This window comes from Lepus europaeus, chromosome 13, assembly GCF_033115175.1.
Source record: "Lepus europaeus isolate LE1 chromosome 13, mLepTim1.pri, whole genome shotgun sequence".
In the NCBI taxonomy this organism is placed as follows: domain Eukaryota; kingdom Metazoa; phylum Chordata; class Mammalia; order Lagomorpha; family Leporidae; genus Lepus; species Lepus europaeus.
This window is the reverse complement of record NC_084839.1, coordinates 51,299,430-51,312,631: the sequence shown is the minus strand read 5'-3', so window position 1 is coordinate 51,312,631 and position 13,202 is coordinate 51,299,430. Positions and strand designations below refer to the sequence as shown.

General features: G+C 43.5%; 1 protein-coding gene across 3 annotated transcripts in view; it reads left to right on the top strand.

The window, feature by feature from the left end:
• Window positions 1–1,965: 1,965 nt before the first annotated feature.
• The window catches only part of RTN4 (reticulon 4), a 71,435-nt gene continuing 60,198 nt past the window's right edge, over window positions 1,966–13,202 (top strand). Inside the window, exon 1 of one of the 3 annotated variants that reach the window (XM_062209443.1) lies at window positions 1,966–2,747. In XM_062209443.1, coding sequence (XP_062065427.1) covers window positions 2,192–2,747 — 556 coding nt within the window. In that variant the 5' untranslated portion in view covers window positions 1,966–2,191. The remainder of the gene's footprint in view (window positions 2,748–13,202) is intronic. The other 2 variants (XM_062209444.1, XM_062209445.1) reach the window with 2 other exon arrangements.

Sequence of the window (13,202 nt, the reverse complement as noted above, 5' to 3'; positions counted from 1 at the left end):
CTGGATCAGAAGTGAAGCAGCCAGGTCTTGAACCAGCGCCCGTACGGGATGCCGGCACTGCAGGAGGAAACTTTACTCACTAAGCCACAGTGCCGGCCCCCCTTCCCTTTTTTTTCAAAACTTAAGTTAAGCTTAGGATAATATTAATCAATTGGAGCTAAGAATTTGCTTAAATTACCAATATTTCCCATTAAGAAAATCAAATTTTCTTAATCAGTCTAGACTAGCACAGTCCAATACAAATATAATTGTGAGCCATAAACATCTTTACAATTTCCTACAAGCTGCTTTAAAAAGAAATGATTGAATTTAATAATATACAAATCCCAGTATATCTAATGTTAATTTCAGTATCTAACCAATATAAACTGATATTCTTATATTTTTTGTACTCTTTAAACTTTTTTTGAAATTTTTATTTGGCAGGGAGAGAGAAATAGGGGGAAGGGCAGAGAGAGCACACATGTAAGACAGTACCCCCATCTGCTTATTCACTCCTTTAATGCCTGCAACCGTCAGGGCCAGGCCAAGCTGAGACCAGGAATTGGGAACTCAGGGACCCCAGTACTTGAGCCCTCACCTGCTGCCTCCCAGGTGTGTGTGCATTAGCAGGAAGCTGGATAGGAGGCAGAACTGGGACCAGAACCAGGCATTCTGATACAGCACATGCAAGTTTCAAGTAAGGACTGACAGCTGCACCACAATGCCGGGCATTGGTACTAACTCCTGAAATCCAGTGTGCGTTTTACACTTATGCATCTCATTTCAGGGATTTGGAGTGCTCACTAGCCATAAGCAGCTGGTTACTAAACATTGGATAGGGAAGGTTTAGACTGTGAACAACTTGAAAAGTAGGTATCCCCCTCTCTCCAGGGCCTTCAGAGTAGGCCTGTGGCCGGTAGTCCGGACAGGTGATCAGGAAAAGAAAAGGCTTTCTAGAACCTCTGCAGGGATGCTGATTCTTAGATGTAGTGCAACCATTTACTTTAAACTGTTGTTCTGGGAAAAGTGAAATGGGGAACATGCTTATTACTGTATCTTAAACCAAGAAGCACCACTTTCCTGGCTCCCAGAAAGCCTGAATCATCTGAAGTGTTGACTCACCGAGCCCAAGGTGATTGAACTGTACTGTGAACCAAAATTGCCTTCCAAGGCGTCTTTCTCTTTCCATTTTCCTCTCTGCCCTTCCTCCCTCTCTCATTTTGGATGACTCATTCTCCTACCATGTAGAGTCCAGCAGCAGGAGAGCCCCAAATCCTCTTTGGAGGAACAGCTGACTTTAGCCCCAGACAGCCACATGATCTAGCACAGCTCTGTCTTGCCCTCCTCATTTTAGGGTCTGCATTTAGACTGGGAGTGAGCCTAGAACGGTCTTTGTTTTCCTTTTAGGGTGGTGGTGGTAGTCGTGATGTGTGATGGGGAATTTAAGCTTGGAAACATACAATCTTTCATTTCAGAATCTTTTAAAATCCGTAGGGCCAACATCCCAGGCCTCTTTGTACCTTTCTCCACTTTGGTTTTTTTCCTTTCCGGGGAGGAAAGTTTCCACCCCTAGTCCCCTAGGATAACGCCCTTCCGGTGGCGGTGGCGCGCCAGGAACTGCTCTGACCCCTCCCCGCCGGCGGCCCGTCCCTTTAGCAGTGCTCTAACAGACTGACCTCCAGTTGTGGGCAAGGCCAAGCCCCCCACCCCAACCCACATCTACCCAACGTGGAGGGCGGAGTGCCCATCTCCAAGCCCCGCCCACCGAATGCAACCCCAGCCGGTAAGAAAGAGGAAGTGCACGGAGCCCCGCCCACTCTCAGCTCTCTCCCTTTCCATCGGGCCGGCCGGCTGCCCATCTTCTCCATCCCGCAGCCTATTGGCGCTCTCCCTCCCGCGCCAGTCCTTACCCTCCCCGCCGAGGAGGAGGGTGAGTCACGCCAAACTGGGCGGAGAGTCTGCTGGCCTCTCTCCTTCGCTCGTCTGGGCGGCGGCGGCGGCAACGGGGGGACGGGCGGGTGGCGCATCACGGGCGCGGAGGCAGGAGGAGCAATCTCATTGTTCCGGGAGCCGTCGCCACTGCAGGTCCCTGAGCTCCGTGGGCTCGGCCCCTGTCAGTCTTCCCCAACCCCCACAACCGCCCGCGGCTCTGAGGAGAAGCGGCCCCGGCGGCGGCAGCAGCTGCAGCAGCATCTCCGACCCGCCAGCCATGGAAGACCTGGACCAGTCGCCGCTGGTCTCCTCGTCTGGGGACAGCCCGCCCCGGCCTCAACCCGCCTTCCAGTACCAGTTCGTGAGGGAGCCGGAGGACGAGGAGGAGGAGGACGAGGAGGAAGAGGAGGACGAGGACGAAGACCTGGAGGAGCTGGAGGTGCTGGAGCGGAAGCCCGCCGCCGGGCTGTCCGCGGCGCCGGTGCCCACCGCCCCCGCCGCCGGCGCGCCCCTGCTGGACTTCGGGAATGACTTTGTGCCCCCGGCGCCCCGGGGGCCCCTGCCGGCCGCGCCCCCAGCCGCCTCGGAGCGGCAGCCGCCTTGGGACCCGAGCCCGGCGTCGGCCGTGCCTGCGCCGTCCCCGCCGGCCGCTGCCGCAGTCTCGCCCTCCAAGCTCCCGGAGGACGACGAGCCCCCGGCGCGGCCGCCCCCGCCTCCCCCGGCCGCAGTGAGCCCCCAGGCCGAGCCCGCGTGGACCCCGCCCGCCCCGGCCCCCGCCGCGCCCCCCTCCACCCCGGCCGCGCCCAAGCGCAGGGGCTCCTCGGGCTCCGTGGGTGAGTGCCGCGCCCTCCCGCCGCGCGCCCCTCCCTCTTTTGTGTGCGTTCCCCGACGCCTCTGGCCGGGCCTTCTCCCCACCCGGAGGGGGCTTTGTCTGCCGATGTCTGGGCGATGGCGCCCCCCCTGGTGGGAGGCTCGGGGGAGAAGGGTGGGGCGGCCATAGACGCCCGGGCGGGTTCTTTATTGTCTGGCTTTCGGGGAACACGTGCACCGCACCCCGCGCCCACGTTCTGGCCTCCGTTCGGCGGCGTTCCACCGCGTCCCGGAAGTTAGGCACCCACCGCTGGTGGGAGCTGGGTGTGTATGGAGGAGCTAGGGTTGTGGCTTCGTGCGCCTGGCGCTGCTCCGAGGAGAGGGTGGGACGCCCTGGTCTTTTTACGAAGGGCTTTTGCCTCCCGGTCTGGGTTGCTGCAGGCGCGAGGTCCAGTGTCGCCCCGGGCTTGTGTGACTGTGTTCGGCCCTGGGCATCTTCCTCGCCCCCGCCCGACCTGGCGTGGGTGGCCCCCTTGGGCTTCACCCCCTCCCTCTCCTCTGGGCGCTTCTGGGGAGCTGGCCGAATGGAAAACGTCCACACAGACCCAACTGCGGTGAAGGGAGAGCGCCTCCAGTGGTTTGGGGCTTCGAGCAGTGGGGAGGACAGAGTCGGGCGAAGTCCTGCCGCCGCCCAGCTCACCCGGCCATACGCAGCTTCCTATCGGAGACACAGAACCAGGGCGCGGGCATCTGGGCATCTTGTGCCGAGGGGGCGCGGTTCTGCGGGGACCCCTCTGCAGGCTTAAAGGAGGAGGAATTGCTTATTGTTGGTGTGCACGGGCTTAGCCTTTTAATGCATCAGATAAAAAGGCAAAATGGTTGACATTCTTTAAGAGTGAAAACCTGTGGATTCTATCTCGAGAAATGGCTAATTGAACTTGTGGCAGATTTATCGTGAGACTTAGCGAAATGACTTAGAGATATTTTCATTTATTGGTTAGAAATACTTTTTTTTGGCATGTATGTTTTAGATTGACAAAATATGTATGTAAAATAGTTTTCAAGACTTTCATATACATGAATACGTGGTCGTATATTTTTTTGTTGTTGCTTTTAGGAACATTGTTTCATTGCCGTTTTCATCTTGGAAAATTATTTTGGAAGGGAGGAAATCAAGTCTCCTTAGATTTTAAACGCATCTTACAAGATGTATTCTTAAGTAGCTTGTTTTGTTACACAAAGTGTCCCACTGGCAATAAGGCCTTTCTTTCCTTTTTTTTTCTTCTAAAGATATATTTAATTCCTTGAAAGAGCCACAGAGAGAGGGGGTGAGATATAGAGGTATAGAGGTAGACCTTTCTTTGTGTGTGAAGGAGTAGCTGCCTGCTGAGAAGTTTTCATAGCTTATAAGATTGTAAAGGTTCATTTCCTAGAAAATGTCAGTCTGAGATCACAGAATATTTATTTTCTTCAATTCATTACTCCACAATGGGGAAAATAAGTCCATTGTGATGTTTTTGAATAACACTTTGATATTTATGTACCCCCCAAGGCACTACTCAGAACACTTACCACTACAGTAAAGCTCTTACAAGATGTTAGAGGAAGAATAACTCAGCTGTTTCTTTTTCTGTATATAAAAAAATTTGAAAGAAAGTGAGATAGAAATATATAAAGAATGAAGACATTTTCAAACCGGGCATTTAGTGATTGACAAGGCTTGCTAACTTGTCACCATGTGTTTCTGCATGGAAACAAAGAGAAGAGTTCTGTTCTTGGAACATGGGGGATTTAAGTGGCTACAGCAGCCTCTTGGAATCTTGACTGTTGGAATCCTAAATTTAGAAGACAAAAGAGAGGGAATATTGCCCACTCAGGGATTCTGTGTAATTCTATATTGAGGATACCTATTTGGAAGCTTAGATTCCATTAGTGTGTCATGATTATGGTCATGAATAGTTAAACCATGTTATTGTGTTTAGATTTTTTTAATGCTCTGAAGAGTTTGTTCATTAATTCAGCCTGTTATTGATTACCTAAGAGACAGGCATTGCACTGAGCTTGGGGGTATATCGATAAGCACAACACATGTGTTTTCATTTGGGATAGTACTGATTAGATGCATATAAATAAAGAATTCAGAATACTGGTGTGAGGAAAGTAAACAGAACAGTGGCATTGAACATGCTTGAAGCTTCTTTAGGCCTTTCTGAGAGTTCAAGATTTGAGCCTTAGAGATCAAAAATTTCCAAACACTGAGACAGAAGCCCTGAGGCAGGCAGTTGTGAGCTCCTTACATGTTTGAGTGTCTGTCAAGACTAGTGAGGAAAAACTAGTGGAGAGCATTACAAAGTGAGAGAGGTGGGACATAGTCAGATCTTTGGAGATCTGTTTGTTAGGCCTGGTAAAAAGTTTGACTAAAAAATATACTTATTTTATAGATATACTTTTTTTAAAAAAAAGATTTATTTATTTATTTGAAAGAGTTACAGAGAGAAGGAGGGGCAGAGAGAGGTCTTCCATCCGCTGGTTCACTTCCCAGTTGGCCACGTGGGCTGGAGCTGCGCCGATGCGGAGCCAGGAGCTTCTGGGTCTCAGAAGGGGGCCAAGGACTTGGGCCATCATCTGCTGCTTTCCCAGGCCACAGCAGAGAGCTGGATCGGAAGTGGAGCAGCCGGGACTCAAACTGGCGCTCATATGGGATGCCAGCACTGCAGGTGGCAGCTTTACCCGCTATGCCACAGCTCTGGCCCTTATAAATACACTTTTTAAATAATTATGGTTTTGGAGCTAAAATGTGGTTTTGAAGATTCAGAAAGACTGAAAGGACTGATGTAACTGAAGACAAAATCAGGTGAGCAATGCGCAGAACATGTGTAACAGATTAGCCTAAGTGGAAGAGGGTTTATAGATCCCTAACATTTGTGTATTTAATGTGGACGTTTACGTTATTTCTAAATTTTTTTTAAAAAGCATTTTACTTGAAAGGCAGAGAGAGGGAGAGGGAGGTAAGAGAGAAAGAGAAAGAGGGATCTTCCATATGCTGGTTCTCCCCAAATGCATGCAAAAGTTGGGTCTGGGCCAGGCTGCATCTGGGAACCTGGAACTCAATCCAGGTCTCTTATGTGGTGGCAGAGACCCAAGTACTGGAGCTATCATCTGCTGCCTCCCAAAGGTATACATTAGTAGGAAGCTGAATCAGAAACAGAGGGGTGGGACTTCCAGCAGGTACCCTGAAATGGGATGTGGGCCGCCCACGTGGGTACTTGAAATCAGCGCTGCATGCCCACCCTTAGGTTGCTTTTGAGCACACTCTGATTTACATTGGTTGATAAGTTGGAATTTTTCTGTTTTGTCTGGAGCATCTTCATTGCAGTGTACTAACTGTGAAGTCAGACTAAAACCTCTCATTTGATAGCTGGTTTTCAGAGAAACACTTGGTTTTGAGATGAAAAAGTGCTTGGTTAATTTAATCATGGACAGGAAACGGGATATAAGTTGATTTGAGAGAAATGTAAACATAATCATCGAGGATGACTCTGAACTGGCCTCTGGACATGTTCTAACCCAGTGTTAAGACTGGAAATGTGTGATAGATATGGATTCATTCTGAAGGGTATTGAATGCCAAATTGAGGAATTTGGGTTTTAGTATCCTGCCTTAAGTCATACTGCTTTAAGTCATGTAACATCCACAATTGTCCTTTGGTAATTCATGTTATGAAGCAAAATTTTTATTGTTGCTTATAAAATAGGATATTATTATTTTTCACCCCTTTTTTCATTACTGCTTTAAATATTGGGAAGCCATTGTATTGAACTGAAGTAAAGTTGTCATGAGAGCAATGTTAAAAAAAAACTGGTGAAGGTTTCTAAGACAGGGTGGAAAGAAAGGCAGGTGAACAAATTTAGAAAGCTTTTTCAGTACTTCTGAGAGTGATGAGACTGTCTGAACTAGTTCACTATCATTTCATTTAGTGCAAATAGAATAGAAAGGACCATAACAGACCTAAGAAGTGTGATTTCATTAATTGGCCGAAAATTTCTATCAATAGGTTACAGAAAGGTTTTATGAAAGAAAGGAATTAGATGCCATGATTATAAATACAAAGAATATTGCTTATTAAATCAGTTTCAGAGACTGTCCAAAATTGTTAATTGCCTTAGAAATTTGTACACAATATTGCTAAACATAGGTTATAGCTTGGAGCTTAGAAGTTACTAGTCTTTAATGTTATAAAGCCATTTATTAAAGGATTATTTATATTGGCATGGTAGCACATAGTAGAAACTTAAAAAGATTTTGACTGATGCATAGTTTAAATCTTAGATCGCATTCCTTAATGTCAAGTCCAAGTTAATATTCATGTGACATTCCTAGGAAGTAGATTCCTCTAAAGAAAAGGATGTCATACCCTGTCTATTCCCTATCCTTTGAGTTTTTACTTCGAAAAGAAAGATAGGGAATACTTGTGCTGCATTTAGAGATTCTGAATAATTTCTCTTATTAAGGCATTTCTAATTTTCTAACTAGTTAAGCAAAATTAGGTAAGGTCATAACAATCTTTATGGATATAGTGAATTATGTTTCAGATTGGTTCCTAGGAACCTCACTGTTAAATTTATGATGTATTTTAGTAATTTTCAAACTACTTCAAATCGTTTTCAAAATAAGGTAATAAATATATATGGATTCTTTAATAAATAACTAAGTGGAATAGTATTTAGAAAATATACTATTGTGAACTCTGAAGATTTGCTTTATTAAATATTTCCTAAAAGGAGAATATTATCTGTTTTCTAGTAAGTGACTATAATTTACCTGTAGTTACTTTCATAAAATACCTGAGAGTATTTGAAATACTGTTGATTCAAGGCCCCAAGTAAACTATATATTTTAAAGGTATTTTGCTAGCCCCGGATGCAAGTACCAACTTGAATAATATATGATATTTCTTTTTTTATTATTTATTTATTTGAAAGAGATACAGAGAGAGGAGATACAGAGAGAAGAGAGATTCCATACTCCCCAAAGGGCTGCAATGGCCAGGGCTGGCCCAGGCTGAAGCCAGGAGCCAGGAGCTTCATCCAGGTCTCCCACATGCCCAAGGACTTGGGCAATCCTCTCCTGTTTTACTAGGCACATTAGCAGGGAGCTAACTGGGAAGTAGGGCATCTGGGACTCAAATCAGCACCCATATGAAATGCCAACATCTCAGGTAGTGGCTTAACCCATTGTGCATAGTGCCAGCTCCAATGTATGATATTTCTTGATTTTTTCCTTGGGACCTATAATTAAATAGAAGTAAATGTTGCAGATATACTATACTTACAGTACATTCCTTGAGACTTTTTGTTCCTGTTTCTAAATACAGATCTTGAAAGGTCTTTCTGGGAGTGACAGTTCCAGGGATGGGAAGTTTAATCCCAGAATTATAGTTTATCATTGTCTTTAAATGTATCAATGTGAACTTTGTGGCTAGCTAGACTAGTATACAGGCATGCAAAATGGTGAGACCCAGCTCAGTGATGCTAACATTTTCTCAGACTGCAGCCGTCATTGTCCTTTTTAACCCCAAAGAAGGAGTTCATGATTTCTGGTTTAATTTTTTTTTTTTATTAAATGTATTTGAAAGGTCAAGAGACAGAGATAGAGAGGTCGTCTGTCTATTGGTTCACTTCCCAAATGCCCACAACAGCTAGGACTTGGCCAGGCTGAAGCCAGGAGCCTGGAACTCAATGTGGGTTTCTCATGGTGGCAGGGACCCAAGTATTTGGAACCATCCCCTGCCACCTCCCAGCCTCTGCGTTGGAAGTGGAGCTGAGACTCAGACTCAGGTACTCTGATATGTGATGTGGGCATACCAAACAACGCAGAATGTTTGCCCTGATAGTTTTACATTTAAACTGTTTTATTTTCTTATATATTTATTTCATTGGAATGATTATTTTCTAAGTCGGCTTTCCTCAAGTGTTTCCACAACACTTTGTTTTTACCTCATCATAGTATATATCATAAAATACATATGGTATTGGTATGTTTACTTATTTTTGGCCTCTACTGGACTGTATACTCTTAGAGGAAAGGGATATTACCTTTTTCCTTTAAGGAAAAGGACTGTGTGACCTCCTGTCTCCATTGTTGAACACAGTGCCTTAGATGTGGTAGGTATTCAGTTACTGAATGTTATAGACAAATGCTAACCTGTATACTTTACGTTCTGTATAGTTCTAGAATTGTCAGAATATTTCTTCTCAATAGAGATCCTAAGGTTGAGAGTTAAAGCTTTTATGTATATGTACAGGTAAATGATTCCAAGCAGTGCTAAAAGAATATGCAGAGATGTACCTGTTACCTAGGTTTCCCAAGTTGTATTCCATAAATCTAGACTTTGTAGTGGTTTCTTGGGATTCTGTTTAGAAACATTCTGTGGTTAAAATTTACTTATATATCTTTATCTTACACAGAAGTAACTGTGAAGAATTCTGTGGGTATACCATACAGTAGTCTGGCATTTATCGTGTTTTGCTTTCTGCAGTTTTAATTACCCATGATCAACCTTGATCCAAAAATATTTACAGGAAAATTAAATTGCTTACCATTTTGAGTGTGGTGGTGAAATCTTGAAGTCTGTAGCCCTGTCCAGCCAAGGATGTTAGTCCTCCCTTCTGTTACCAGAGTGCCTGTAAAAGTATCCCAGTGCTTGTGTTCAAGTAACCCTTACTTTACTTGATGCTAACTTTGTGCAAAATGCAAGAGTAGTGATGCTGGCAAAGCTGTAAAATGCTTTTTTTTTTTTTTAAATGAAAAGGTGAAAGTTTACCACAGGTATATATAAGGGGCATCAGAAGGTTCATGGAAAATTTACATTATCTTGTAATTCCATTTTCTATGAACTTTTTGAAGCCTACCATATTGTGTTGGAAAAGCATAGTATGAGGAGGCCATAATATCTACCTGTAACTATCTATCTATCTATATCCTATATACTGTCTATCTACAGCATCCACTGGGGTACTTGGAACTTACCCCCTTAGGTAAGGGGAGACTAACAGTTTACTTAACAGTGGCCCCAAAGTGTAAGAGTAAATATGCTAGCAATTTGAATATGCTAAAGAGGATCTGTACGGTGCTTCCTTAAAGTGAAAAGACAAAAGGTCAATATGGCGTTTGAGAGAGTGAACTCACATTCACACTTTTATTACAGTATGTTATAGTTATCCTATTTTATTTTGATTATTGTTAATTTCTTCCTTTGATTTTTACATTAACTTTGTCATGGGTACACATGGTACTGTATATGGTTTCAGGCACCTGGTGTAGGTCTTGGAATGTATCTCCCATATTTAAGGTGAGATTACTACATCAAATAATTTAATCAGTTAATTGTTAATTGTTATGTAGGTTGATCCCTAGCTTTCTGTTAAAAATAACATTACTGCTGTTGCCACGGCTCACTAGGCTAATCTTCCGCCTGCGGCCCTGGCACCCTGGGTTCTAGTCCTGGTTGGGGCGCTGGATTCTGTCCTGGTTGCTCCTCTTCCAGGCCAGCTCTCTGCTGTGGCCCTGGAAGGCAGTGGAGGATGGCCCAAGTCATTGGGCTCTGCACCCACATGGGAGACCAGGAAGAAGCACCTGGCTCCTGGCTTCGGATCAGCGTAGTGTGCCGGCTGTAGCGGCCATCTGGGGGGTGAACCAACGGAAAGGAAGCCTTTCTCTCCATCTGTCTCTCACTGTCTACTCTGCCTGTCAAAAAAAAAAAAATAAATAACATTATTGTGAACACCTTTTATGTACTTTAGTGCTTTTGTATGCGTTGTAGGATAAATCATCCAAGTAAAAGTATTTATTATTTTTTAAAAGATTTATTTATTTATTTGAAAGAAAGAGAGAGAATGAAGGAATATCTAGGCATTCCCTGGTTCACTTCCCAAATGGACTACTGTGCCAGTGCTGAGCGAGTCCAAAGCCAGGAGCCAGGAGCTGCTTCTGGGTCTTTCACGTCGGTGCAGGGGCCCAACCACTAGGCCATCCTCTGCTTTGCCAGGTGCATTAGCAAGGAGCTGAAGTAGAAGTGGAGCAATCAGGATTTGAACTGGTGTACCAAAGGGGTGCTGGCACTGCAGGCGGCAGCTTTACCTGCTACACCACAGCACCAGGCTGCCATCCAAGTAAAATTATTAGCTCAAAGGCTATTTGCATTTGAAATGTTAACAGATAATTCCAGATTGTTCTATAAGGAGTTAGTCTAGCCTATATGCCTACCAACCGTATGTTAAAGTATCGTTTTCTTTGTCTTTATGCGTTGACTGATACAGTATACTGGTAAACTAGTAAATGGTTTAGCAGATTGTTCTTTGAATTTATACTTGGGTGTTTTTTCATAGGTTTAAGGTACCAATACCTTTTTTTCTGATCACTGCTGTTGCCTATTTTTTGGGTTTTTTGGTCTTAACCAGTATAGGATCACTTGATCTTTTCAAAGGAAGTTAGCCTTTCATTATGTCTTGAAAATTTTTTCTTGGTTTATTTTTACTTTGTCCCTATGTTGTATTTTTCTGTACAGAAATTTTTATGTAGTTATATTTATCATTTTTTGTGATTTTTGAGTCATAAAAAATTGAGTTTTTACATTTCTGCGAAAGCCTTTCTCAGGTTGTCAACATTTCTTCTTGTTTTCTAGTACTTTTAGGGTTTTTGTGATTTTTTAAAGTATTTATTTCTTTGATTTATTTGTAATTTATTTTATTCTAGAGTGATTTCCAAGATGACTTTGCACTGTACCAATACCATTAATTGAATAATCCATCTTTTCTTAACCATTTTGAAATGCCACTTTTGTTGTACTCTTATGGGTGAAATATTTTCTGTTCCATTTATCTGAGACTTTTATTTACTGTAACTTTTAAATAAAATACTAGCTGATAGGGCTTTTCCAGAATTATATTTTCTGGTTCTCTAAGTACATATGATTTTCTATCTGATTTTAAGAATTTGTTTAATCTCTGTTGGAATTTTAATGGGTCACATTACATTATATGGAGTAATTTTTGGAAGAAATATATTTTGATATTATGTATTTTTTAGGAAGCACATAATTTTTATTTATATGTTTTAAATTTAGCATGAAATACAGACTTTAAAAAACTAACACATAGGTCCAACAGTGTGGAACAGCAGGTTAAGCCACCCTCTGCTACCCCAGCATCAGTATATGATTGGCAGTTAGAGTCCTGGCTGCTCTACTTCCCGTCAAGCTCCCTGCTAATATGCTTGGAAAAGCAGTGCAGGATGGCCCAAGTCCATGGGTCTCTGCTACCCATGTGGGAGACCTGGATGGAGTTCTAGACTCCTGGCTTTAGTCTGGCCCAGCCCTGGGCATTGTGGCCATTTGGGGAGTGAACCCGTGTGTATTTATTCTGTCTTTTCAAACACACACACACAAACACACACACACACCCTCTGCCCTGTAAGTCTCTCTCTCTCTCTTTTTTTTTTTTTTTCTTTCTTGACAGGCAGAGTGGACAGTGAGAGAGAGAGACAGAGAAAGGTCTTCCTTTTTTCCGTTGGTTCACCCCCCAATGGCTGCTGCAGCCAGCGCACCGCGCTGATCCGAAGCCAGGAGCCAGGTGCTTCTCCTGGTCTCCCATGTGGGTGCAGGGCCCAAGCACTTGGGCCATCCTCCACTGCACTCCCGAGCCAGAGCAGAGAGCTGGACTGGAAAAGGAGCAACCGGAACAGAATCCGGCGCCCCAACCGGGACTAGAACGTGGGGTGCTGGCGCCGCAGGCGGAGGATTAGCCTATTGAGCTGCGGTGCTGGCTATAAATCTCTCTTAAAAATAAATAAATATTTTTTTCTTCTGAACAATTTTATTGAGCAAAATAAAAGATTACATGTTTATTAATTTTTTTAAACGTTTATTTAATAAATATAAATTTCCAAAGTACAACTTTTGGATTATAGCGCTTTTTCCCCCCATAGCCACCCTCCCACCTGCAAACCATCCCATCTCCTACTCCCTCTCCCATCCCATTCTTCATTAAGATTCATTTTTAATTATCTTTATATACAGATCAACTTAGTATATACTAAGTAAAGATTTCAACAGTTTGCACCCACGCAGACGCACAAGGTATAAAGTACTATTTGAATACTAGTTTTACTAAATCTTTAAAAATACATTAAATATTCTAGCTTGCTTAATATAAAACACTTGACATACTGGTTAAACAGTTATTTGGCTTCTCTTTTCAGTTGATTATAGGTAGATTGGAAGAAAAAGATAAGTGAGCCTGTAATTTTATTGCCAAAAACATTTTGGTATTGAGAAAGGAAAAAACATTGTCTGAACGCCTTTAGTAGGCACTCTAGCTGCCAGAAACTGGATTTGTTTTTGGGTAATCTCAGAATCCTTTACTTTAGATTTCACAAATCTTTTTCTTTCTCTTTCTCTCTTTTTTTAAAAGATTTAGTTA